Below are 27,188 nucleotides of genomic sequence, written 5' to 3' on the forward strand. Positions count from 1 at the left end.
GTGTTAGAGTTGGACCCAAATGCCTCGGCTGCATTCCGCTCTGGGTTTCAACGATCTGGCCTCCCTAAAGCTTTGCCTTAATTCAGAGGGCGAAGAAATGTCTCACTTTTCACCTGGGGATACTACCCTTAAAAGGTGGGGTTAAGTGGAAGCCCATTCTAAGTGCAAAGCGCTTGGAAAACAAACGTAAGGAATAATTTTAAGACGCAGGGAAAGATGACGTCAGGGTACCCCCTGGATCTGAACTTCAAAACCTTCCAGTCCACACTGCGGATTCGAGCTCCTTCTGGCAAAAGCTAAAATCCGAGCGAAATGATTTCCAGTACCATACACACCGTTGTTTAAATTAAAACACTTCGATAACTCTGAAACGCGTTTTATTCTGACGAGCCAAGTTTTTGTTATGATCCCTAACGCCACGTGATCTTGGCGGTGCTAAAGTGCAGAGGTCAAAGTTGAACCGCAGTCATGGCTGAGCTGGATATTGGACTGCACTGTCGGATCGAGACCTGCAATCAGAAAGGTAACATGACACAAATTACATTTTCATTAAAAAATACTGTAATTTTGAATTGGCTTTTTTGTCGCTGTTGGGCATTAATAACTTGAGGCTCCCTTCTTTACTTGCTTAGTCGGTCACCCGCTGATCTTTAAAAACAGCTTCTTTACAATATTGGGATCGCAATAATAAGACGCAAATACGCTAATGATGAAATTCCTCTTGGAAACTATTACGATTTTGTGAATATTCATAGTTTAACCGGGATTATTGTTTTCAAACTTTACAAACTGTCACCATAAATTGTAATTTATATCAAACGATTCATGTTAGTTTTTCAGTGGTTCAATTAGGTACAGTATCGTGGCAATAAAATAACTTACTACTATCGATTCCCATTCAAAGCCTCATCTCCCTGATGTCTGTGTCATGGCATTTACGATGAAACGTCTTACAAATGGCTGAGTGTAGTAAGAGCCGGCAATGTTAATTTGAAGAAAAAGACTTGCTAGCTGTAGGTGCATTGGCTTAAAGAAAGAACTTAATAGTGCATTAGGTAGACCACGCAAATATACTTTTGGCCATATCGAACCAAAAAGTAGTTGAGGAAGATCTGACGTTTTTGTCTGTGTGTGTTTTCAATGTGTGTATGGATTAAGAAAACCGTACACTTAAGTGTATGGACCTCTTTAGTGATTACATTTATAAGCTTACAGTAGCTCTTCATCTAAACTAAAATTATATGGAGTAATAGAGAGAATGAATGAAGGAGTGTGTATGGTTGTGTTTGAAGTCTAGTTTGATAGGCTGTTTTGTTGTGTTTGTGATCCTTTTTTGTGTACCAGTTGTGGGAAGGTGAGTTAGTTGTTTTTTTTTACATTTGATTGTATTGACCCAGACAATTACTTTACATTGCTTATGTTACCCTATCTCGTGTCATTGAACATTCACATAATGCCTTATCAATAAAATCTAAATCCTTTTTATATAAATCTAAATTCTCAGATTTCCTGCCCTTTGTTTGTGATGGCTGTTCTGGAGTCTTCTGGTAAGATTTTCTATTTTAAAAAGCAAAAATACAAAGACCAAAGCAATAGAAAGACATATACTGTATCAGCAGATAAATGTTTTTAAACAGATTTTACCAGGGAAAACTATGCATCTCTTTTAGGATTTTCTTATACCTTTATAATTTTAGGTTTCAGAGTGATGAATAATGTAATGTGGTGTAACTATAACAGGTAGAATGGAATATCTATGCCCAACTCACAAGTACTACTGTTTGTTTGTCCTTTAAAGCCTTGAACACAGAAGCCGAGAGTCACACTGCTGTTCTGAGGTAAAGACAGTGTTCCACACTTTAACAGTATTAGAGCAGTAGAGATGGGTTTATTGATGTTGTTTTGTGCAGTGCTGTTTGAATGAATCATTCAAATCATTTAGACACTGGGTTAACTTTGCGGGCCATGTAACAGGTGTCAAATTAGAAGTAAAAAAATAAAGCTTGCGGTATGTTACAGAACAGCCTAAATACTTAATAAAAGTAAAATACTGTGTAATAAGTTCATACTAATTTCATTATGTGATAGCTTGCAGACAAACCAGAATACACAAAGCCAGAATCTTATCTGCGAACAGATCATCACATCATATCACTTTCAATAATTGCTTATCCAATTCAGGGTCAGTGGCCCAGAGCCTATCCTGAGAGGCATTGGGAGCATGATGGGATACACCCTGGATGGGATGCCAATCACAAGACACACAGAGACACCAACACACACACACTCACACCAGAGCCATTTTTCACAAGAGGCCAGTTAAACCTTCAGTACCAGCATGTCTTTGGACTGTGGAAGGAAACCAGAGCACCTAGAGGAAACCCACTTGACCACGGGGCAACATGCAGATAGCTCCCAAGGAGTTAAACCCAGGGCCACAGTGCCACTCACTTCAAACAGATGTCTTTACCAAATGTTATGGCATCATAATTTAAAAAGGTAGAATGTTCATTCGGCACCATCAACCTGCAAAATTTGCTGTAATGCTTTCTTTTGAAATGTCCTGCTCATTTCAGCTTTCTGTCTGTTGTTACAATTCGTCTTCTTTATCAGCTAGCACTCAGAAAGGAGCCGGTGAAGTCTGGGATCAGCTTGTCTTACCCATGCACCTTCCAGGACTGCGACAAGAAGGAGCTCCTGCCAGTAGTTTGCCCGCATTGCCAGAAACACTTTTGTCTGGCGTAAGTACACGCTTTCTGGAACTAATGCTTCTGTAAGCAGAGACTGAGCGTTTTGGAAGGCAGACCATACCCTTTGCAAAGAAATATTTCAGACAGATTTTATATCTTGTTGATTTAATAACACATTTGACAAAACTTGAAGAGGCAAAGACTCGAGAGACCTTTGGAGATATGTAGATGAAGCTTCCTTTGAAATAATGTTGTTAGACTAATCTCGGACATTTTTGTCCAAAAAAAAACAAGTCTCAGGTGGCTGGTCATGGGTCATACATTTCTGTAAACTGTTAATTAAACAGAAACTATAGGCATGTATTCTTAAAATGCCCCTGTCTGCATTAGATGACCTCACATTGTGAGAATATTTTGAGGTCATCCTGTTAGTTCGATATCCTGTTCTTTCAGAAAGTGCCCAAGCTGTAGAGCACTATTGAGGAACGTGCTGGCCTCCATTAGAAGAAGGATAAGGCCGGTTGCACCAACATAAGATTCAAACTACATCTTGAAGAGGTACGGCACATTCCCAGTAATGTTTAGGAGCATAGTCACGTCAGCAGTTGAGTCAGCTCCTTATTTTTTGACAAGTGACATTCTTCACTGGAAATGTCTCCCTAGTGTCAGCTGCAGGGCTTGTGCCGAGTGTGTCAGTGCTCTGCAAGCTGAGCGTTACCTGTGAGTAGAAAAATATGGCTGTCGTCTGAGCAACCCAAGGGTAAAAACTTTAGACTTTTGACGTGACAGTGGGGCAGCATGTGGTTAGCTTTGCTGCTTTGTAGCACTGGGGCCCTGGGTTCAATTCCAGATCTCTGGTGTGATCTGTGTGGTTTGTATGTTCTCCTTGTGTCCTGTGTTCATTTGGGTTTCCTCCCATTGTCCAAAAACACACTGGTAAGTCAATTCACTTCCAAGAGAAATTGGCCCTGATGTGAGTGAGTCTGTGCATGTCAGCGTTTGTGTGTGTGTCTGCCCGGCAGTGCAGTGGCGTCCCATCCAGGGTGTACCCTGCTTTTCACCCGTTGCTTGCTGGGATAGGCACCAACTCCCCCACAACCCTGAATTGGAGGAACCAGTTAGAAATTGGATGGATGTGACAGTTGTCACTGGAAAGAGAGGTGGAAGAAGGAAGTAATGGAATCAAATACAACCGTGACTGCTTTAAATAGAGCAAATTGTGTTTACTCAAGACATAGATCTGTTTAGTATAAGCATGTTAGTACTTAAAAGGAGCCTATGAACCTCTTTTTCCTGTTGCTAATCAAAACCTACTCTGCCATTAATGATTTAGCTAAGGAGCTTGTCCGTAGGGAAAAAGTCTTTCTTGGTAAAAAAAAAAAGAACTTTTACTATTCAAGGTTATTTAAGACCAAAGTGATCCAAATTATATTGCACTTCCAGAATTATTTACAACACAAAGATTAATTTTTACTTTTACAATCTTATCACATGACCAGTCAGCTGACCCTTGTTTTACATAATGTAAGCTAAGGAGGGGCTGCATACCTTAATTAAGATAAGTAATGTACCTACTTAAATGTCAAAAGCATGCACACCCACAGAGGAGTGTACAAGTTTGTTTAGTTTCTGGCTTGGCTGTTGATTATGTTGCTGTCTCCCAGCATGAGCTTCACTGGTGTGTTTCATTCATTTGTTACGCTACAGAGTAATCCACTCTTAAATAATGCCTGCAGCTGCCTTTTAAGCCCAACCATCTATTAAATCTCTTTCTCTAACCTGGATGCCACAAAATAAATGGGAGCCTATCTCCCTATTGTAAAATGTAGTCACTAAGCAGGAGAGGCAATTCTAAACTGAGGGATTCTTTACTCCACGTTCCCTAAGAGCTACAGAATAGCAAGTTCTCAGCAAGATTCAAATATGTAGCTCTAATCAGAACTTTTCAGATGATCTCGAACGAGGACGTTTCTTCTGGCACAAGCTTCGAGTTCCATCTCCCCCTGTCTCCCTCTCTCTATTGTGGTCTGACCTTTTCTTTATTTTTTCTTTCTCTGTCTTGATTTGATCTTGTGTGGTGTCTTTCTGGACTGTTGATTGACACTTAATCTTTAAACCCAAAACTTAAAGTAACTAAGGTAAGCCAAGGCCATTGCTTTGATCACAGAATCTGGACCCCCTACATCTCTGAAACATTACCTTGGCTTTGAAGCTGAAAACTGTTTACACAACCAGGTGTTACACACTTTATCTAGTCTCTTAGAGACACTTCCTAGTCACCTATAGCTGTAACAATAATATATAAAAAAGATGAGTTTTAGTTTAGTAAAAAGTGGATTTATTCAGCTGCATCACTGTACAAACTTGAAGATTCTTCCAGACGATAGGCTGTGTACATTACAAACAAGAGGAGGTCATTCATATCATTCTTGCTCATTTGATAACTATTAGGTAGTTCATCAAGGGTCCTATCCTGCTGTTTCTTGAAAGAAGCCAGTCTAGAAACAACCCCTTGTGTAAGGAGATACCTAATGGTCTTGAGTCTTAAATGCATTTTAAGTCCCATTTGTATTAATTTGTATTAATTTTTCCCGATTGATCTCGAAGACGTCCAAAGGGTTGACTTCAGTATAAGGTCAGAAATGATCGGTATTGTTTGTAAAAAAAAAAAATACTCTTTTAGCTGCGATATGGTCAAGCTGAAGTGTAAAAGTGACCTTGACCAAAAGGATTGTCCATCGTTTTGTTTTCTTGAATGACCACAGCCTATCTCAGGTTAACTTTTGCTGGGTCCCTGCTCAAAGGGAATTATGAAACAAGTTAAAATTCAGCAGACAAAACAGCGAGGAAGCAAAATCGGCTTTTCTGCATGACGTAGCCTGAAACAACTGCCAACCAAACTGTTTTTGGCATTATTTGCATTTGAATCTGTGCCTAAATGTCTGTTTTTCTTACCAGCCATCGACATCAAGATGACCATGAGTGTGAGAAACTGGAGCCTCTAAAACCACGAATGGCTGCCACTCAGCAACTTGTCAAGGAAATAGTAGGTCGGTGAAATAAATCCTGCATTGCCTATGATACTTGTTTTTCTACTGTCCCTCTACACCCTTGTTTCCTTGTTTTTAACCATCACATAATATAAAGTGATACGAAACAACACACCATGTTTTGCCAATGAAAGATTCAGAAAAAAACTGTCTTAATTCTAATCATTTTTGTTAGAGTAAAGCAATTGCCTGTGCTCTTTAAAGCACTAAACCTGTGAGAGCAAATAGCAGGTTTCTGAAAAATGTAATACAGCTGTGAACAACTCAATTGAATCAGGTTTCACTTATTCAGGTAGTCTAATAAACCAAACTCTATAGAAAATAGTAGAGCAGCGACATAAGGTTGGTCACCCCCATGTTCGAACTTATTTAAGTCACCCAGAATTGTTCCTACTCCTCAATAGAGTGAACCAGTATGCAGTGAACTTCAAGATGTTATTGTTTATTCCATTGAAGGGAAGCACAGTGCTACAGTGGTTATTATTGCTGCTTTGCGGCACTGGGGCCCTGGGTTCAGTTCTTGGGGTAATTTGTATGTTCTTTCTGCGTTTCTCTCTGGAAACATTGGCGCTGGTATGAGTACGTGTGTGTCTGTGCTTGTGTCTGTGTGTGCTCTGCAAAAGACTGGCGTCTCTTCCAGGTGTATCCGCTGCCTTGAGCCCTTTGCATGACAGGATAGGCTCTAGCTCTCCCACAACCCTGTGCTGGATGAGAAAGCAGATGAATGGAGTTCCATCCATCCACCTCCAGACCAGAAAGCTGCTTATTCCTGATGAGACTCGTAGCAACCTGGCACCAGTCCCAAAAGCAGAGGATAACACCCTTGATGGGACACATAAGAGCAGAAGACAGGATACAGATGGAAAGAGGGGATTCGGTTCTTTTGGGTAGTTTGGTGGCTAGAATGTATTTGATCCACGGATCTCAGGGGGCTCTTTCTTGTAAGAAGCCAGGGTGTCAGCTTCAATAGTATTGCTGGGTAATTTGTTCCAGACCCCCCACAACCTTATGTGTGTTAAAAGTGCCTCTAGTTCTCAATTTTATAAACACCTCTGTGTAATTGCTGCATATGCCCTCTGGTTAGTGTTGTACTATCAATTCTGACAAAGTCTTATTAGGTTGTCCTTGTTTCCATCAACATTCATTTTGATTTGGCAAGTATCTGTCCCATCTATAATTTTATCGCTGGGTAAGTCACTGCTTCTGTGTTTGGTAAACCCTCCATTATTATATCATTTAACGAGTACAGTAAGTAAAAATCTAATTTTTTACTGTAAATCTATAACAGAAACAAGCGTTAAACAAATTCCTGTGGAATACTGCTCTTTACATTGATCAGAGATTGTGTTCTCTAAGATTACATGTTTTTGTTTGGTATTTTATCACATTTGATATTATATGCAATATTAAATTGTTGCAGTTACTCAGATTCTCATTACTGAATAAGGATTTTTTTCCATAATGAATTCAGTGGACAGGACTGTCCATAGGAGGGCGGTGTGACCACTGTATTTCTTACAGCTAGAATATCAGAACAGTGAAGTACTGTCTTAGTAGTGCTGTCTAATAAAAGCTGTCATACATTAATTTTGTCTTCACAACCTTTTGTGATATTAACTGTCAGAACTATTACTTGTTTGTTTTCAGGAAGACGTGCAAGCAGCTGCATTTTTCCCCTTATAGATGTACTCATGGCTTTTTAAAGTCATCACATAAACAATTTAGTGAGGAAAATGCCGCGGGCAAAAGTGATGTATGTTTGTTGGTTAGTAATATACTGTATATTGTACACACTAAAGCACCCAGCAAGCTGTAGATTATTGTCTTTAAATGAAATGAAGTTAATTTAATTTTCTAGAGTCTAAGAAAGGGGCTCCAGCCAGCAAAGGAAGAAGAGGAGCGAAAAACAGTGCAACAGCAGCAAAAGTTGCCTTGATGAAGCTAAAGCTACACGCAGCTGGGGACAAGTCATTACTGCAGGTATTGAGTCTGTGCCAGAGTAATTCTTACGTTGCTGGGAAACCACGTGAATCGGGTCGTTAAATGTGCGATTCTTATGCAGCTGATGCTCAATGTGTGGACCTCCAGTTTGTTCCACTACAGAATTATTTGAAAACCTTGATTATTTAGTTGATAGTTAGCGGATTAATATAGCAATGGAAGAGCCGATAGCGTTAAAGTACAGTGGTGGAGTGGATTGGGAGGACCACAGGTTGATTCTCCCAGATGTAGCTTCTATATTTCAACATTAATTTAATAGTAGGAGATGTCATATGAGCTTTGTGTGAGTTTTAAATGGGATACACTATGAAAACAGGCTGATTGTTTTACTCCTAGAAGGCCTAATGTATTGTGTTTTTTTTCCCCCAATGTCAATAATCAATTGAAAAACAAACTTAAGGATTTTCATAGACATGTATAGGGAATTTTTAAGAATGGTTACAGTTCACGTCACTTCAATTATTCATAAACAGTACAGGTAACTGGAAGACACCTCAGAGTTTGGCTAGCAATATTAAGGTTGTGTAGTTCATAATAATAATTTTGCCAATTATGTAAGGGAGACAACGAGTTGGGTGGGCCAGCAACCACAAAATGCTGCATCTTCCAAGAGCTGAGCCTGAGAACCCCATTCTATGTTATTTTCCAATAAGGCAAGCCTTTGCATACGAAAAGCATGTTGTAAAAGTTTCAGAACAAGCTGCTGTTTTGTTCCTGTTGTACAGAGTGAAAGGACATATTTCCAGGTGTACCTGCCTCAGGGAGTCAAGGACAGGAGTCTGCCCATGTTCTTCTCTTCTGCGTGGACTGTGGGGAAGGTGGTGGACGTTGCAGCATCACTGGCTAATCTGAAGAACAACAACAACATTCTGACGGCCAAGGTAACAAACACAAGACGAGCTCAGCGTCATGTGAGTTTGTTCGTTTTAGACAGGGGTCCGTAAATCGCCGATACATATTGCTGTTCACCACATTTGTTACACGCATCCTCCCAGATGAAATCACTGAAGTGGTTACTTAAGCTTGAGGGTTTGAAATGAGGTTAGTGAGCGCTTGGTGACTCCGAGAGAATCACAGGAACGGTCATTTGAGGAAAGGAAGACAGAGAGTTCAAAAAACTTAATCTGATTGCACCTTTTTATCCTTTAAGAAAAAGGGGTTTGCAATTGCAAATTCTTCACATACTTGGTGCCAATGTTGTAGTTTTGCAGAATCTTTTTTCTGGTTTGTGGGAACGTGGTAGCTGTCTTTCTTTTGTGTGTGTGATATCTTTCTCTGGATGTCTGGACTGTAATGTACTTTGTACGTTTATCTCTCTTTATCATTGTCTGCTGTAATAAACCTATACAGTCTTATTATTTATGGAACTAAGGTAAAACAAAATTGCATGTAGCATTTAAGATGTAATATTTGCACGTGGGGAAAGCTATTTTGACATGATCAAAATGATTCACTCATTTTCTTATATTTAAGGTTAAATGTTCTTTTATATTTTTATCTCAATTAACACTCTCAATTATTACAAAACATTGCAGTTTTATGACACTGTTTGGTTAAAGCCTGCATTTGATGTGTGGTATTTTCACAAAATGTCATTACAGTTTTCTCTGCATTCCATTTTTTCCTATGGTTATGCTTATGGATTTTTTTACATGAACTTTGTTTTCAATTTTTTTTTTCCAGTTGTGCATTACAATGTGAAAGTATTTTTAATTTAGCTAAAACTTCACAAAATTCTAGTAACAATAAACACTGCAGGACTTTCATGTTAACTTGTCTCTGTCTCTTCAGAAGCTGAGGCTGTGCCACCCACTTTCTGGAGAAGCACTAAAAATGGACCAGACCCTGGACTCCTGGCTTTCACACCCAGACTGTCCACTTTATAATGGAGGAGACATAATCCTAGAATACCTTAACAATGACTGTGCGGGTCTGGACAACGTGACATCTTACCTCTCACAGCCTCAATAAACATCTGCGCCTGAGAAACTCCCTTTGCCATTTGGGTTTTGACCCCAAGACATGCTAAATAATAAACATTTGATTTATTAAAGCTGTCTCTTTGCCTTTTTTATAAACACATTTGATTGATGGAATGTGCTTAAAAATGTTATAGACTTTTGGATCTGGTTGACAACCGTACCAGCTGCAGTTAAAAAGTCAATATTGAGTCTATGATAATTTTTTTGTGTTTATAGATCTCTTTAAAAAAAGATGTCATGATTAATATTTTTGGGAATTATATTCACTAAAGATGGAAACGGTAGTGTTCAAATTTTGAAAGTTGAAAGGCTGGCATTCTGCATGCATAGCATGTTCTCAAAAATGGCAGTTACCACAATTATGCTAATAAAGGACCTTGCTTCATTATTCTGAAAGGCAAGGTGAATCAGCACGTTACCTCAGATGCAAAATATTCAAGCAGAAGCATCTTTTCCCCACTTTTATCATTCAATTTGTTGGCAAATGTGTTTTTGGGCGCTGAATGGAAATAGACACCAAAGTCAATTAAAAATGATAATTGGGTTTGGATTGCTTATGAAGAATTTCAGAATTATTTTATTTTCTTGTGTTAGAACTGTGACTGATCAGAAAATAGGGCCGGATGAATAACACATAGTGCACAGAGGCCATATGCTTCGCTCAATTCATCGCACTAAATAGAGAACATGTCAGAATCTTAAATAGTACATTTAGTACTGTGTCCATGCACTTTAAAAACATTTAATCCAAAAGAAAACTGATTAGACAACTATCTTACATTTTCAATCAATTAAGGCTTGGTAAGAATGGGAAATTGAGGTATTAAGGAACCAGTAATAGGTTTATTCCATGCTGAAAAGAGAAGAAAGAAAACACATTTTGGTTGTGGAGCCTTCTTCAGGTTTTAGAGCTGATTTAGGTATTAGACTGGTTTACCAAAATCAGTGAATCAACTGAAAATCTTATCCAGTTTTCAGTTTTCAATATATAACATGTTGGGAGTGGGTGTCGATGACTGTTTTTGAGGGACCTTTGGAAAGTTAATCAGAGAAGTAATACTGGATTGCTCAGTTTCAGTGTGTCATAAGCAAATTCATTCCAAGAATAGGTGTAAAACATCTCAGAACAGCGCTGGCTTTAGTGAAATTGTTATACATTTAAAAGAAAACAAGTGGTGAAAACAAAACTGAAAGTAAAGTGTTACTGGCCATGCAGGGCATTTTCTGTGTGCAGCACATTTACTTACTGTGTTGTAGAAAGGAAACCACTTTCTTTCCCTTTTTTGGCCCCTTTTTTTAAAATAACTGTCCCTTTCTTACAAATTTCTGTATGTCTTGTTCAGTTATCAAAAACATGCTAAACACTGCCGACCCAGGTGGGACTTGAACCCACAATCCCCAGCTCCGGAGGCTGATGCCTTATCCATTAGGCCACTGGGCCTCTGTTGTTAGTTAATGTCGACACCAAAAGCTTTGTGTGGTATCTTTGAACCACTTTGGCTTGTGTATCATTATCATGTCGTTTTTTTCTGTACACACTCAAGAGAAACCACGTTTTTAAAATCAGAGCAGCCTGAAGAGTGAGATAACAATGGTGCTGTTTTTTTTCTTATTAATGTTTGTAGATGATTAGTCATTTTACTACGGCTATGTTCTCACATAATTTAATGTAATAGCAATAGTATATTGTTAGAACTGGTTGAAATACAATTGAACTTTCAATACCATATAGATCAGATGAAGAGCTGCAGACTACTAGATTGAACCAAGCATAAAAGGCATGGAGAATACAATTAACAAAGAAAAATACCCTTATTGGATTTACATGTAAAATGGAATATTATATTCCTCTATAATTTGATGTGAAACATGGAAGGCATTACGATTGAATTCTGTACATTTTAAATTCAAAACCATACACCAGTTTTACACAACTGAATTAGATCATTTTCAGTTCAGTACCCCTGACTTTTTTGCCTGCCTGGTGTTGCTCCTCTTTCTTACTCCTGTTTGTCTTACCGAATTACCGAATCAAAATGACACCTTATTGTTTGTTGTTCACTATTCTATCTATCCACCCATTTTCTAATTCACTTATCCTTTTCAGGTTCGCCAGGGGCAGCCAGAGCCCATCCAGCAGCAATAGGCACAAGGCGGGATACAGCCTGAATGGGACACCAGTCACACACAGGGCACAGACAGACACAGACATGCACACACTCACACCAGGGCCACTTTTCCCAAAAGCCAAAGAACCTGCCAACATGTTTTTGGACTGTGGGAGGAAACCCACAACGACACAGGGAGAATATACAAACTCCACACAGATAGCTCCCCAGGTCTGGAAGTGAACCAGGGTCCCAGTGCTGCGAGGCAGCGATACTAAACGTTTTGGCTGTGGAGCCTTCTTCGGCCGTGAGAAAGAGAGGAAAGTCAGCAGCTGATAAAGCAGGGGAGGACAAAAGCTGGGAGTGGAGAGGAGGTGGGAGCTGGAGGAAGGCAGAGTGGGCACTCAGGTGGTGTGAAATCGAGAGAGGTGAAAAGAGGTGTGAAGTCAAAACCTGTACATGAATAGAGAAGGTTAGACGGAAACGAGTCTGTCGTTGAGAGAAGGGGGAAGGTTTGGTCCTAGTTTCAGGATAATCTTGGTTCCGGAAGTCTTTCTGCAATAGGAGTTGAGAAACCCCTCTTTGAGAACGCAGACAGAGAGATCAGTATGATCATGGGCGTTAGAGGAGAAATGAGAAACTATGGACTTGGAGACTCCTACAACGCCATTCAGTCTGTTCTCCAGTCCCCTTGTTTTATTGCACTCTGCTTGTCCAGGTGGTTTTAAAGAATAGTTTGAATAGGTTACAAAGCCTGATGTTGCACAGAAATCAATAGTGGGCCTTATGCTATTTAGCATTTACATGTTTCCCCTTGGGTGACTTGTGTGTACGACCCCACCTACTGTATATAATGATACTCAGAAAGCACATCCTGCCCCATTGTCTTATGATGTCCACACTAAACCTCATACTAAGGCAACTATTTGAATACTCTTTGAGTGCATTTCTGACGCAAGAGCTTGTATGGCACAATCTTTTGCATTTTAAATGTAATAAGAGATCATCATATATCTAACACCAGTGCTATAACCTTATCAACTGACAGAACTGTGCTTCCATTTTGATCCAAAATATAGATTGTGGGGAACTCCTTAAAACAGACTGACTGAGTTTTCTCATGTGCAGAATATTTTGAAGACTTTGGTTTGCTGGGAGCTATTGCCAGACTGCAAAAAATACTGTTTTTCTCCTGTGGTGATGACTGATTTATGCAGTTGTGTTTTGAAGGACTGTTAATTACTGTATAAAGTCATACTTGCAGGAGTCCACTCTTAACGGTGGAGTAAAACAATGTGTAATAAGTTGTAAGGCTTTCAGAATTTGGCAGCCAAAACCATGACTACCGTACGTGATCATATCACGTCTGTCTTGGAATCCTTGTACTGGTTTCCTGTTAGGTTTTGAGTTTCATTTAAAATATGTATGCTTCTGTTCAAGGCTCTGTATGGCTTGGCTACCTTCATTCAAATTTTATATGTAAGGGATCAATAGATGGTTATCCTTGACATACAGAAGACCATGCTTCTGTATGTGTTGAGATCAACAAGAGTGGTGTATAGCCAATGCATCATTGGAACAGAACATTTTTTCACATCAAACTCCTTTAAAATCCACAAAATGGGACAATGCACAAATCCACCATCTTTATTTCCTTTAATTTTTAGATAATATTGAGTAAAAGGTATACAGTATACCATTAGCAGCTGTCCATTCACTTAATCTAACAAAGCATTCTGTCATTAGAAGTACTAAATCTAACAAAGTAAAGTGGATTCTTAATTTAATCTTATCAGACGATTTATTCTCAAAAGTATCTTCTTTATATTGTGTATATCCAATTTATTCTTAATCATAATTCTTTTTCAAAGCTTGATATAATGCTTCAAAAGAACCTAGTGTTTTAAAAGCAAGAATTCTATATATACTGTAGGACACTCAAACCACATAGACAAAAGAGCTCTCTGGAACTTCATAAACTGAATTACCTCTGAATATTACATTTAATTACAACAATATCTAGTTTCACACTGTAATGTCTTTCTATGTCTTTGAGAACTGTTTGTTCTCCACACCGAATTTGCTGGCTCCATTCTGCCCTATTTTGGGGTGATACAGGGATTCAATGCCGTCAGACAAAGGAAAGGGGATTCTTGAGACAAACAGAGGCCTCCGCTCATCATAGAAGCAAATCGCAATCAGCCGAATGACGCAGATCACAGCAGTCAGAATCATGAGGGCTCCTAAAAAAACACACACGCACATGGAAACGTCAGAAAGGCACAGTACAGTGTAAATCCATGAACAGACTACAACCGTAAGGGTGCTTAAAGCATATTCAGTAAGCCTCAGAACCAGCCCTGCATCTTGTGTTCCGACTCTGGATTTAGAGTGATTTAAACAAAATAGTCCCACATACAGTAGCAAAGGTCCAAACTACAAAACCCAGACAAAAGTCAATCGTTGTAACAAGCAAGAGGAAAAGCCGTTACCTCAGCGAATTCATTATACACTATGACCCCTCTTAACAACAATCTCAACAAGTGAAATGCATCAATATAGACTTTTCTTCAGCTCATAGTGTTAGTAAGCTGCTAGTCTGAATTCTGCACTTTACTTCTGTATGTGTGAAAAGTAAGAAGCATATATTGACAGCTACTTTATCCTTGGGTATCAAAGTGTGTTTTCTATTGTTAACTAATTCATTTCTTTTTTTCCTTTCAAGAATTGTTAGAAAGGTTGTAAAGAAAAGCACTAGCTTGATTGATAGGAATTGTTGCCTTGGACTTTGATTGCAGTACATGAACAGATGATTGTTTAGGCTAAAGCCTGTTACAGGTTCACTTGGAGCAAAGACAACTTTAAGAAATTCCTAGAGATCTGTAGTTAACTATTCGCTTTCCTGAAGGTCTGTCACAAAATATTTACAAACCAGACTGTTTTAATGGTGTTTTTACTGCTCTTGAAATGTACATTTTATCATAGACAAAAATCCAGAACATCATTCTTTTTCGAATATCACTTCATTGATACTCAACACATTCTGGTATTATTTCAATGAAGATTTCTAACATATTGTAACATCCTGCAACACTATTCTAAAAATATGAAAGGGGAAACGTATGAGTTCATTCTCTTAATATGCTAGAATGATAATGGTATGCTTTAAAATAATTTAAAAAAATGTATTTAGAAAATATTAAGGACACATTGAAAGATCCTTGGTGCACCTACAATATGTACAGTATAGATTGTTGACCCTAACATGTTTCTACCCTGGGGTGGGCAAATGAGAAATGTTACATTATAAATGTACAGCAATCATGTTAAGCTTGGTTCACATCTGTTCTGCAGATCCTGTGTTTCAGTCATAGACTGCTCTCTGTTATTGTATGATCAAAGTTTATATTTTACAAAATGGAAAAGAACAAACTGTCATTTTCCCAATAATAATATTTGATCAAATTTTTAGCAGTTTGCTGCAGTACTGGCTAAAATGTATAAAAACAATCTTGACCCTTTTTCAGCTTGCATTATATTAAAATAAGTTCACTTACCACAGTAAATAGTGCTTCTGGGCAAGGTGTCATAGTGATAGTTTCGAGTGAACATTCCTCCCAGAGCCAGAATCACAACAGGGTAAACGGTGAAAGTGTAGCGCACATATTTCTCGAAGATAAAGTTTTCTAGAACAAACCTGATGAGAAACAGAAGAGGAAAAAGTAGTTTTTTTTATGGTGGAATCATTTATTCACCCAGGCATTTTCTTTTGTCAAGCAGACAAAGCACAAACCTGGCGATCTGCCATCAGTTTTCATAAGCACCGAAAAAATACTGGAATTCCACAGTATATCATCTGTCCTTCAGAATTTAGTTCATGTTTATGTTCATGTTCCACAAATGAGACAGTCTACAGTAATCTGACTCTTTAAGGTATCACCCAACCTTATTATGATATCCTATAGGTGGGCAAAACTGTTCAAAATTGTAGAAAAAGTGTTAAAGTACTTTGTACTTTGTACTTTTTATTTACTGCTATTCGGTGCTGCACAGTTCTTATTACTGAAGTGCTCTGCTGTATGAAACATTTCCAAAACAAAGTTATGTATAGAAACAGCACAAAAACACATTAGCTAATACATTGATATGTAAATGGGCAATTTCTTGATATGGCAACCTCCATGAATCAAGAGAGAATCCAGTTTAAGGAACTTTTTAATGGCAAAGTGATTGTACACATTATTCTTGCAAGGTCGCATATTACATCCACTCATACAACCAAGGGGTTCTTAAGACACTTGTGAGAGCTTGAGGTGATTGGGAATTTTTTGCTTATGCACCTACAGTGCTACCTGAAGGCCTGTCTGCAAATACAGACAAAGTTCAGAACAAACACTTAACGGGAGGCTGGCAGCCTCGAATATGTTTTGAGCTACATTTAGGAATCAGCACCACTTCAATTTATTAAGCACTTTTCATCGTAGCTGAGGATTCTGAAAGCACGTCAGCCACACCAAGCAATTGTTTGCTGAAAAACAGCCACACCAGGGGGAGATACAACTGCGGTTGTGTGTCATAACACTGCGCAACAGCTGGATCAGTTTACCAGCTTGACAGCAGGGCTGGATCGTAAAACTGTCTTCAGCCAGAAATTAATATGGGGAATACAGGCTATAGGATGTGTGGAATTTTAAACTTTGTTTTAATTCCAGTTTAGCTATATTTTTACAACCAGCCCTGCTCACGAGTGCAGGCCTAATGGGAGCATTCAGTTTCCAAAGGGGTGACATCAGCAGCTTCAACAGTTTCTGTGTCCAATGAGCCTTGTTACATGATCTTGTAACAGTTGCAAGTGTGGGCAAGCTGTTTGTTCCACATAAAATGATAACCCTTCCTGTAACCTAGGGACATCTATAACCGCACTGGGAAAATAGTTTGGATAGGCTGGATTAGAACAGTGTCTCTTAGGCCAGGAATATCCCTGTGTCAAAGTCCTGTGCTTAAGAGAGAGACATATCTGGTGCTCTGAGCCACTGATGTAAAATATATACTTGAATACTGATTTACAGCTGATGAAACAAGATTGATTAGTTTATAAGTTTGTGAAAATTAACTGCCTTTTTTCTCCCTCAAAAAATGCCATGGTTTGGGTGGTATTTGCAGGGTTTTGGTATTATTTGGTAGGCAAACAAAAGACCTAATTGAACAAGCCCAAGATTTGCAGGTGCACAACTAACGCAATTGGTCACTGGAGTGCAGCAATTCAAGGCTGCCCTGCTTCCTCCAACCTTGGTTAATGGTATATGTTAAAACTTACCCCAGGCTGCGGAGCCCACACTATCTACAAGCAGAAATACCTGTGGAATTAGCCAGCTGGGAGTCAAGTGACTCATTTTTAAGAAGAGTCGTTCACAATGAAGGTTGAAAACCAATGGAAAAGAAAGGTGTTAACATTTGCCTACATTAATGTGATTCAAACACTTACCACAGAAGTATTTCGAAAAGCAACAATGTGAGCACGATTGTGCTGACAGCTGGATCCTCAATGCCAGCTTTGTACTTTAACACAATCCCAAAGTTTATCAGAGCTTCAACGGAAGTCCAGGATGCATACAGTGCTACTCCATTTTGTATCTGAAGGGAACAGCACCAAAATTGTTTTCAAAAGCTAATGGATTTGAACAAAGATAATGTAATTGTGCAAAAACCTTTGTTAATAAATGCATTTGAATATCTTTGCCCAGGTCTATGTTGGATTGTCTGTGAAGCAGTTGGCGTCAAAACAAGGAAGAATCCGAGCTTTAAACTTGCTGGTACAGCCTGGAGAGCTGGCACAACCCTCCAGACCTCAGCCCTTGCCCTGTCTCAGCAGTGAATGCCGGGCCCCCGTCTGGTCAAGATCGACACATGTTCACAGAGCATGAACATGAACCAGCTGACAGCCCCCATGCACATCACCACTGGAACCCTACACCCCACCCAACTTCCCCGGACCCTAGTCCTACAAAACGGCACTTCTCTGCACATTCAAGGATCCATAATAACCAGAAAATGCTCCAAACGGTCTAAAATGTTCCTCGCCTGCCACTACACAAGCACAAGGACATATTTACTCCACCAAAGACACATCTGTCCTCAAGAAAGCCGATCTAGAAAAATCCTCCCCAGCAAGACTTCAGAGCAGACTCCAGCTGGGCTCGAATGGGAATCACTGGCCTTAACAAACAGGCCTCTCATCACACGCCCTACCCAGCAGCCTCTCCACTTTCGCCTTCCAGGAAAAGAGTGATCCACCGCTTTAGGATTAGTCATGATCCAAGTCTTGCCAACCTCTATAGGTGGGAATCAGTGCAGCCCTCATTGTTCCCGTGGGACAGCACATCCTAGAGACCTGCCCAATCAACAGACACATTGGAGGACTACACACCCTCAACACAGCCAGACCAGAAGCTATCACCGGGCTCAGGGACCTTGCATTCCCTAAATAAATCAACTGAACCCTCAAGATACTGCAAAATATAATTTTGCTACAGCTGCATCTGAGTTTTTTTCTTTCTGTAGTTGATATCCTGACATTCCTTGTTTCACAGTGGGAAGATTTAAACCCATGTCTCTTACACTCTACACTGTTTTCAGTACAGAGAGCATGCTGTCACACTGTAGATTTCTTTGAACCCTTTGACAACATTATCCTTTCTATTCAGTGGAGTGGATGGAGTTTTGTGGTTTCTCTTTCAATTTCTAAGTATTAGACTATTTTATTAAGTTATGTAAGACAATAACTGTTATTTTTAAACATAATCCTTACACAGACAAAACACTGGATACTTGCCTCAAAGTGCTTTACAGGTACAGTAATTGGGACTCCCCTCCACCACCAGTGACGTGTAGTGCCACCTGGAAAGATGTGATGGTAGCAAAAGTGCACCAGTATGCTCACCACACACCAGCTACATTATCAGTTGGGAGGAGAACAGCCAATTCACAGATGGGGATTATTAGGAGGTCATGATTTGTCAAGGCCAGGGGAAAGTTGGCCAGGGTACCAGGGTTACACTCTTACTAGCAATGTACTACCCCTAATACCACTACTACCACTATTAGAACTTTCTAGAAGGGCATTTTATGTTCATTATGTGGAGTAGGTTCCATATTCCAGCAGCCATATCACTCTGCAACTCACAACTGACAACCCACTGGAGCTAAGCAGGTGTGAGCCTGGTCAGTACCTGGATGGGAGACCTCCTGGGAAAAACTAAGGTTGTTGCTGGAAGAGGTGTTAGTGGAGCCAGCAAGGGGCGCTCACCCTGTGGTCCATGTGGGTCCTAGTTCCCCAGTATAGTGATGGGGGCACTATACTGTAAACAGGCGCCGTCCTTCGCATGAGATGTAAAACCAAGGTGCTGACTCTCTGGGGTAATTAAAAATCCCAGGGTGTTTCTCGAAAAGAGTAGGGGTGTATCCCCGGCTTCCCATTGGCCCTTACCAATCATGGCCTCCTTATAATCCCCCTCTATGAATTGGCTTCATCACTCTGTTCTCTTCCCCACTGATAGCTGATGTGTGGTGAGCGTTCTGGCGCACTATGGCTGTCGTTGCACCATCCAGGTGGATGCTGCACATTGAAGGTGGTGGAGGGGAGTCCCCATTACCTGTAAAGCACTTTGAGTGGAGTGTCCAGCAAAGCACTATATAAGTGTAAGCAATTATTATTTTTATCCTAAATGAGGAAAGTCTCACAATCCAGCTTATTTGACTTGTGAGTGAAAGGAGGTTGCAATTATTGTGACTCACGGGAAAAGTACAATTACACACAGCCAGAAATTGCATTCTAAAGAGAAGTATCTACTGATTTTGTTTTGTTGGCATAATTCCTTTACAAGTTTTTTTCGTGTTTTTCGGGTATCCTTTAATCTCTTCTGTGAGGTTTTCACTCTGTATTGTTCACTCACGGTTTCTGGAGTGAGTGAAATAAAAGGAGGTTTTACTTACCAGATAGCGAATGTACCACAGATCCTGTGGACTATTAATTTTGAGCCAGCTACCATGTCGGTAAAGATTTCGGTATGAAATTGTCAGCATTACATAGCAGGAATAGGGAATAAGAATTTTTAAGCTCAAAGCCCTGAAAATGTATCTGTAAGGACAAAGAAGAAAAGGCAGTAGGGAATTAACAAAATTGTTTTGTGTTTGTTATGTTACCAGAGGTTTCTGTATAATTCTTCTTTGTTGTATGTATTTTTTAAACCAAAACTAAATAAGTTTCCTTGTTAAGCTTCCTTCCTTGTATTCCTTGTATTGTATTTGTTTTTCTTCAGCCATATTCCCTAATCTAGTTCTTAGTTACATCTTTTTGGAATGCTGTGCTTAAGAATTCTTATTTGAGGTGCAACTTGAATACTTTTGCATTTTGTTAGCTAATGCTAAACATTAAAAATCTCATCTAAACCTCCATTAGCTCTTTGGTTGTAGATGGGTTAAAATCAAAGAGAAGAAGAGACACTTTATATCATATGCTGCTGAAGAGCAACCTATGAAGTACCCATTCTAACTATCCGATAATGTAAAAAAAAACTTGATTGTGTTAGGATTGAATTGCCTGTGTTTTGTTTTGGATAGAGGACAAACAGGGTTTTTTAGAACAGTCTTACATGCAACCTACTAGCCAACTAATCTTGCACCATTTCTGAAGTTTCAAATCTTTGAACCAGCAACCTCCAGACCATGTACAGTATGGTATATGCTATTATTTTTCAAAAATATTCATGTACTTACTGCCAGTCCCAAAGAAACAGCCACCCAATGCTCAGCAGGTTATTGAAAATCCAAAACACGTAAAATGAGGGAGGGTGTATTTCAGGATTGCAGCAGACAGTGCCAAATACATTCCTGTAAAAAAAAAAAATGTGTTCTTACATACAGCCCATTTAATCCTACCTCTCTTGTACAAAAGAAAAACATTGTGATATAATACCTGACTAAAATGTCAGGAGAAATTCTTAATTTGACAGAAATCCTGGTTTTGTGTGAACTTCACATTTTTATGTCCTCTTCTTTACCAAAGCAGACTTTGGAAATGCATCTGAGCGAGGAGTTTGGACAAAAACTGTTATTCTAGATTTCCAATAAATATTTAAAAACTTGTTATAGTATGCACAGACTGACTCAGAACCATCAAAAGAGTAAAGCATTTGTATCACACATGATAAACTCTTAACATGATATATAGTTAAAGGCTGCAATGTTATGAATACCTTAGCAATGACACTTTGCTACCTTATTGTATGTTGCTATGCGTGTCTGTGCTTATAGAGCAAGAGAAAGAGAAATCTAATTTCTCTCATTTTGGAATACTGTACTTGAACTTTGAACTTTGAACTTGAACTTTGAACTTTATTGCCATATGTAACCGGTACTGGTACAATGGAATTCTTACTTACAGAAAGTCTCTCGTTTGTAAAACAAGTGTAAAAAACAAAACAAAGTGCAAACAGTGCATCAAGACAATGTACAAACAAACAATAGACAATGTGCAAGTAAACATGCAGAAAGTTTGAATGTAAACAACACAGACGTGTAAACAATGACTGGAGACGTACAATAAATAAATTACAATGAGGTAGATGGTGATGGTGTAGGTGTGGTCCGAGGGGGATGGCTAAATGTATTCGCCAGTCTCACTGCTTGTGGATAGAAGCTATTGAAGAATCTAGTGGTAAGTGTCCGTATGCTCTTATATCTCTTGCCTGAGGGCAGTGGGGTGAAGAGCTCATGCCCGGGGTGGTGACTGTCCTCTGTAGGTGCATGGTTTACAGTGTTGTCCTTTTATATAATTGTACTCGTACTGTTTTAAAGAATTTACAGCAGTTATGTCTAGTATTTATAGTACGGCATTAAAAGTGCATAGGATTAGCTTGCCTGTCACCTCCAATTGACAACTGCATATGAAGCGGCCAGCTTCCATACTCTTTCTGATTGTCTATGAAAATCACTCAACGATACTCAGATCAGTTCCAACAGAACCAAAACAAGCTGATCCACTAAACACATTCACACAGAGCCTGCTGCTAGCCTCTGCTACTTATCTCACCCGCATTTTTAAACTGAGATTTAATGAGGCATTACATATTAATAGCTTTGATGTCATATTGAGACTCTCCATTGTGTATGCCATTTTAGCATGTACTAAATGAGTGAGGTTGATGAGGTTGTGTGTTCTGTGTGTGTTTTTCTGTTATGTCCACACTGCTGACCCTTGATTGTTCTCCCTTCCCCATTGGCCAACCATCACACCACTGTTTCAATATGATGTCATCATCAATCAGCCTTCAGCCAGTCAGAACACATTTTATTCACTATATAACATGGAGGTTTTCAGCAAGGAGAGGCCTTTCGTTTGACTTCAGTCCTGTTTGGTTTTGGTTATCGCTTCGCTTCGCTTCGCTTCTGGTTATTGCTTCGGCTTCGTTTGTTGGTTTGTTTTGCTTTGTGTGTGTGTATTTTCGTATAGCTTCGGCTTTGTTGTTTTGTTGGTTTTACGTTAGTTTCTTTGTACTTTCGTTTGTTTGTGTCTTCATCCTTGTTTAGTCATTACCTTGCCCCAGTGTTACATGTTCAACTTTTGTGTTCTTTTGTACCCTGCTCCTCTTTATTACTCTTGTTTTCCCTTATTTGTCTTCCCGGTTCACTTGTGTTTTTGTGTGAACTTTTGTATATAAGTTAGTTTAGGTTGTTGGGTACACTTACACACTTAGTTGATTTTGTATTAGAACACTAGTTTAGTACTGGTGAGTGCCGTTTGTCTTGTATGGTTTTGGGTAGTCAGTGCAGGTTAGCTAGGGTGTTGAAGACGCCGAAGACCGTGTGTTTCGGGTTTTCTTTTGTAGTCAGATTAGCTTTCCCTCACTGTCCTAGCCAGCTCCATTTTTGTTTGTTATTTTCTTTCCTTTGGCACCACTCTAGTTCCTTACCCTTGTTATCACGCTTCCTAGTCCCTCACCAGAATCCCCCTTCTTCCAAAAGAATTATCCTAAATGTTACACCCCTTTACCCCTAGACACTTGGGGTCGTAACAGGTAAAGAATCTAAGGAGGACATACTCCCCAAATGCTCTTGCCCAACGAGACTTGGGTGAGACTTGGCACCTCTGCGACTGCTGTATGAATATGACTTTTAGAACTTCATTTGTTTCTTGATTTTGTGAGTCTCTTCACACCAATGCAATGTTTAGAGTTTCTAAAATAATCTTAACATACAGTAGGTTGGAGAAAAGACTAATTAGTGTTAGGCATAATGTAATATGCAATTTTAAATAAGGAAATCAAAGAATGCTATTGGAAGTTTATTGGAAGTAGTTGTCAATGGAGATTTCAGGTTTCCCCTCAAAGACATCATCAGGGGTGCCAGCAGATGTTTGAAACTGCAATTGAAGACATGGCTGAAGCTTGCTTGCTTGCTAAGTCTGTTAGATCACCTACTGCAGACCTGTATTCACCTATAGTACTCTTTTCAAACAATCAGATAAGAAAAGAGAGTTGAGAGAACCTTTATGGAATTATGATCATAACATAATGTCTGAAAGGCATGCTTTAAAGTATGTTTTGGAACTGTAGAGGATAAGTTCAATACATAAGTCTCTGAGTTCAGGAAAGAAAACTACTGAGGGGCTAGACCGATTAAGAAAAATGCAAATGAAATGTTTAAGAACAGAGCAGATGAAATCCCGAGACATAGCAAATATAAAATTAGTCGGCAGTATACAATAAAATATACATAGAAATCATTTTATAATGATTAAAAAACAAGAGTATCTATTTAAAGGAACATAATAAATAGAAAACACATATAAAAGCCTAAGTGATAGTATGGCTTGATAGTACATGAGGCTTTTTAATCTAGATAGATACTTTATTGATCCCGTGAGGGAAATTGCAGTGCAACAGCAGCTTTACACAGACAACACAGCCACAGTGTAACAAATGATACAATAATAATAATACAATACATACAATACAATCAGTACAGTGAGGGGTGCACTAAAAGAGTTACTCACAGTCCAGGACACACAAAGAACAAACTAGAACAGAACAGTACGCAGAAAAATCGTATCACACATATGAATATAAATATAGATGTAAATATAGATATAAATAGATATAAATATAAATGTATTGCATATAATCAGAGATCAACAATGATGTTGTCACAATGACCACGATCGGACAATCGGAACAATCAATGATCTTACTTTATGATTGCAGCAGGCTGAATCCTGCATATATGCTAAGACATGGCACATTACTGTACCAACAACAAAATATATAATTGCTTTCGATTGGAAAAGCTCTGTAAAAAATTGCTGGAGCTGAATGCACCTGTCTTCCTTACCAGAAATTTAAAATGTACAAACTCCTAGAAAAATCTCAGAACCCATTGTGGCAGACTGTTATACTACAAAATATTTGTATACATTTCTGGATCATATGCAAAAACCGGTTAAACATATGCAGCTAAATTGGTCAGCTGTGATTATGATCAGTAAATAAGCGACTTAGCCCTTCTCTGTCTCAGACTTGTTGCACTTTATGCTTTACAGAGCAGGGATTTCAGAATTAATGGACACTAATAAATCACTGATTATAAGAAGATTTAACAAAATAAGAAGTAATGCTGTTAACTCCCTCTTGTTAAAATGGAATTTGTGCACATTGTCTGTTAACTGAACAAGGTTACATACCTTCTGAACAGTGTGGAGAAAACATAGACAAGCCAGAGTCCGTTCCAGACGCCGATGAGGATCCAAGTTGTACTGAGCCAATTGTCTAGAGAAACTTCCAGAACATACTCCTCCGTAGTGTTTGCTATTGTCGTAAGAAATAACCCTGCATGGAGCAACACTTGTTAGTGACTGCTTAAAAATAGACTTATTTTGAGCATTTCATTGTATTTTTTTTATTTCAAAACTTAAAATAAATAATAAGATATTATTAATAAGAAATAAGAGAAAGAAGATCATAAGAAATAATAATAATTTAAAATAAAATAATAAGATTGCACCACATCCAATCCTTAAGGGACATAAAACTTCTGAGTTCCAGTCTTAGTTCTTCGCTAATAAAATAATTTATTGTGGTTATTTATGAGCATTTTCTCAAGGTCTTTACCAAGTTGAGTATTTTAAAGACCAGTAACAGCTGTCAAGTCTGCCCTAATAAGACAGAAAGGACAATGGCAAAAGTCTTGTAATCTTGTAAGTACAGTAAAGCTGACACAGTGCAGGAAAGGGCCGAACGTGTAAAGTTACATGTAATAACGGGATCTCCTCTTATTCTATACTAACTATTTTGACAGATTACTGTACCTACTGTGTGAATTCTTCTCTCCCAGTAAAAAATTGACCACAGGTGGAAAGAAGCCAAAAAAAATGGAACTGAGGAATCTGACCTGAATGAATGTTCTGGTGTATTGATCTCAGTGTTTGGGTGAAATCTTATATATATTATTCCTTATTTATATATTTTTTTTTCCACCTTCTTTTACCCTTGTTAGGGAGCACCATTCAAACCAATAATGTAACCCAATATTTTCACTCAATAATTTTGCAGCATTAAGAACTGCAGCTGGTGCTTTTCCTTAAGGCTCATGGAAATTCTAAGTTTATATAATGTGCTAAGAGAGTCAAAAACTTTCAAACATTGTTTTTTTCAACCCATCTACACAATGAGAAAGGTATCTGAAATAAGGACCATACTAAAGACCCAGCTTCTGCTCTAAAATCTGTTTCAAGAGGGCTGTCATAGAGGATAGGCTCAAATAAAACAATCTTTCTCTTACAGAATAAGTCTGCATCTCACACTAGCTTCTGAAACTGTTTTGATTGGCAAATTACAGTATTATGCAAACAATTTGTTAATTAAATCAATTATTTCTTAACAGAAACTATGTACTGATAAAAATTATATCTACCGTAAAATGATTGCATATCTTTTTTGCAGAAGAAAAATATAATAATTTGATAAATTAATTAGTTATGCACAATATACAAGACATTCATAAAATTAAATGTAATTTTTATCTTGGTTCCATAATTACTGAGGCAGTCATTTACTGTTCTGTTTCAGTGCTCACGCACAAACATAGCCACAGAAAGCACTGGAGAGCAGCTGTTAGTTTTCAGAAAAACTCACCATTGAAGGATCCTGTAGTGGCCTCCACATAAAAGAATGTAGTAGCCACAAACGTCAGTATCGAAGAAACAATCAAAGTAGCATGTAAGGTTACTGAACTCTCCATCTTTAATCAGATTGTGGGATACTGCATCAGAAAGGATTCAGATGTCTGCTGCATGTTAGGTTATGTTTATACTGATCTTATCTGGGAAACTTTGGACTTGGGGTTGATAGAATGTCGAGCTGTTCCTGCAAACTGTGGATAACCACTCCCTTTGTTGTCTCATTTATTCATTTGGATTCGATCTGCCTGCTGCATGCCAATGTTTTCATCATGATTGGCAAAATACAATCAGTAACTAGAATAATTCAATTCTAAATAGCTCAAACGATTGGGCATTGCATTAAGAAGTAGTATACAGATGGGCTAAGAGCTGAACCTTCCTAGTCTGATCCAAGTATTCCAAATCCTCAAACACACTGATAGTCAACCTAGTTAACTACCTCTGCATAAACAGTAAAACAACAGAGAGGTCACAAGTGGAAATCAAAACAAACAGGCGGCACATCTTTACACAAGGAAGTGTGAGAGTACAAAACAAGCTAATAACCCATGTTGCACAAGCCAAAACCCTGACTTCTTGCAAGAATTAGCTGGGCGAGAAGCTTGGATCATTTCAATCACATGGTAGCCAAACGGTAGGCACTGCCTGATCAAAGCTAGCTCCTAATTTAGCTTCTGTGTTTAAAGCTTGGCCAGTTGCAGCTGGCTGTGAAATGCAGTAATCTTGGTTCTCCAAGCCACATTTTCCTGCCCCTCCCTTCTCTGATCGTCCTCAAGCACTTCTGTGGCAACAAGTTTACTTTTGTACTGCTCATTCTCCTCCATGTAAGGCGTTCCTAGACTCCTCTGCCTCCGTGAGCAGGACCACTGGGATCAAGATTTCTCTGATGGACTGAGCACCTCCTGGATCTTCTACTTGAAGACACCAGTGCTTCTGAGTGTTCAGGTGACAGATTGAGAATCTGGATCTTTTGTTAGTTAACGTATTCTTTCCAATTGCAGATTTCAGTTGGACTTGTAGATCCTCCCTCTGATTTCCCCTTCCCTCCCATTAGCTGTTTCCTGGCAGGGCATCTGCATTCTGCAGAGTTATATCATCTCACCAAGTGCCTTCTCTTCTTCACT

General features: G+C 38.8%; 2 protein-coding genes and 1 non-coding gene across 4 annotated transcripts; 1 reads left to right on the forward strand and 2 right to left on the reverse strand.

Annotated features, from left to right (window-relative positions):
- The first annotated feature begins 425 nt into the window (after positions 1-425).
- zfand1 (zinc finger, AN1-type domain 1) lies at positions 426-9,794 on the forward strand. Of its 2 annotated transcripts, none has more exons than XM_006634410.3 (8): positions 426-523; positions 1,505-1,547; positions 1,799-1,838; positions 2,614-2,741; positions 5,649-5,740; positions 7,599-7,720; positions 8,467-8,622; positions 9,533-9,794. In XM_006634410.3, exons 1-8 carry the CDS (start codon positions 469-471, stop codon positions 9,710-9,712), a joined length of 816 nt encoding a protein of 271 aa, XP_006634473.2. In that variant the 5' UTR covers positions 426-468; the 3' UTR covers positions 9,713-9,794. The 2 variants fall into 2 exon arrangements, with proteins under 2 accessions (XP_006634473.2, XP_069047123.1); XM_069191022.1 differs by having other exon boundaries at positions 9,536-9,794.
- A 1,297-nt stretch (positions 9,795-11,091) lies between these two features.
- Positions 11,092-11,164, reverse strand: trnar-ccg (transfer RNA arginine (anticodon CCG)). Its single transcript has one exon. It is a non-coding gene; the product is annotated as a tRNA-Arg (tRNA).
- Positions 11,165-13,462: 2,298 nt separating this feature from the next.
- On the reverse strand, positions 13,463-26,217 carry LOC107078262 (uncharacterized). Its single transcript, XM_015354560.2, has 7 exons — positions 26,018-26,217; positions 24,568-24,712; positions 20,607-20,720; positions 19,824-19,968; positions 17,317-17,465; positions 15,389-15,528; positions 13,463-14,074 (listed from the first exon to the last, which is right to left on the reverse strand). Exons 1-7 carry the CDS (start codon positions 26,121-26,123, stop codon positions 13,875-13,877), a joined length of 999 nt encoding a protein of 332 aa, XP_015210046.1. The 5' UTR covers positions 26,124-26,217; the 3' UTR covers positions 13,463-13,874.
- Between the last annotated feature and the right edge of the window lie 971 nt (positions 26,218-27,188).

The sequence above is a fragment of the Lepisosteus oculatus genome, chromosome 6, assembly GCF_040954835.1.
Source record: "Lepisosteus oculatus isolate fLepOcu1 chromosome 6, fLepOcu1.hap2, whole genome shotgun sequence".
NCBI classification, from domain to species: Eukaryota; Metazoa; Chordata; class Actinopteri; order Semionotiformes; family Lepisosteidae; genus Lepisosteus; species Lepisosteus oculatus.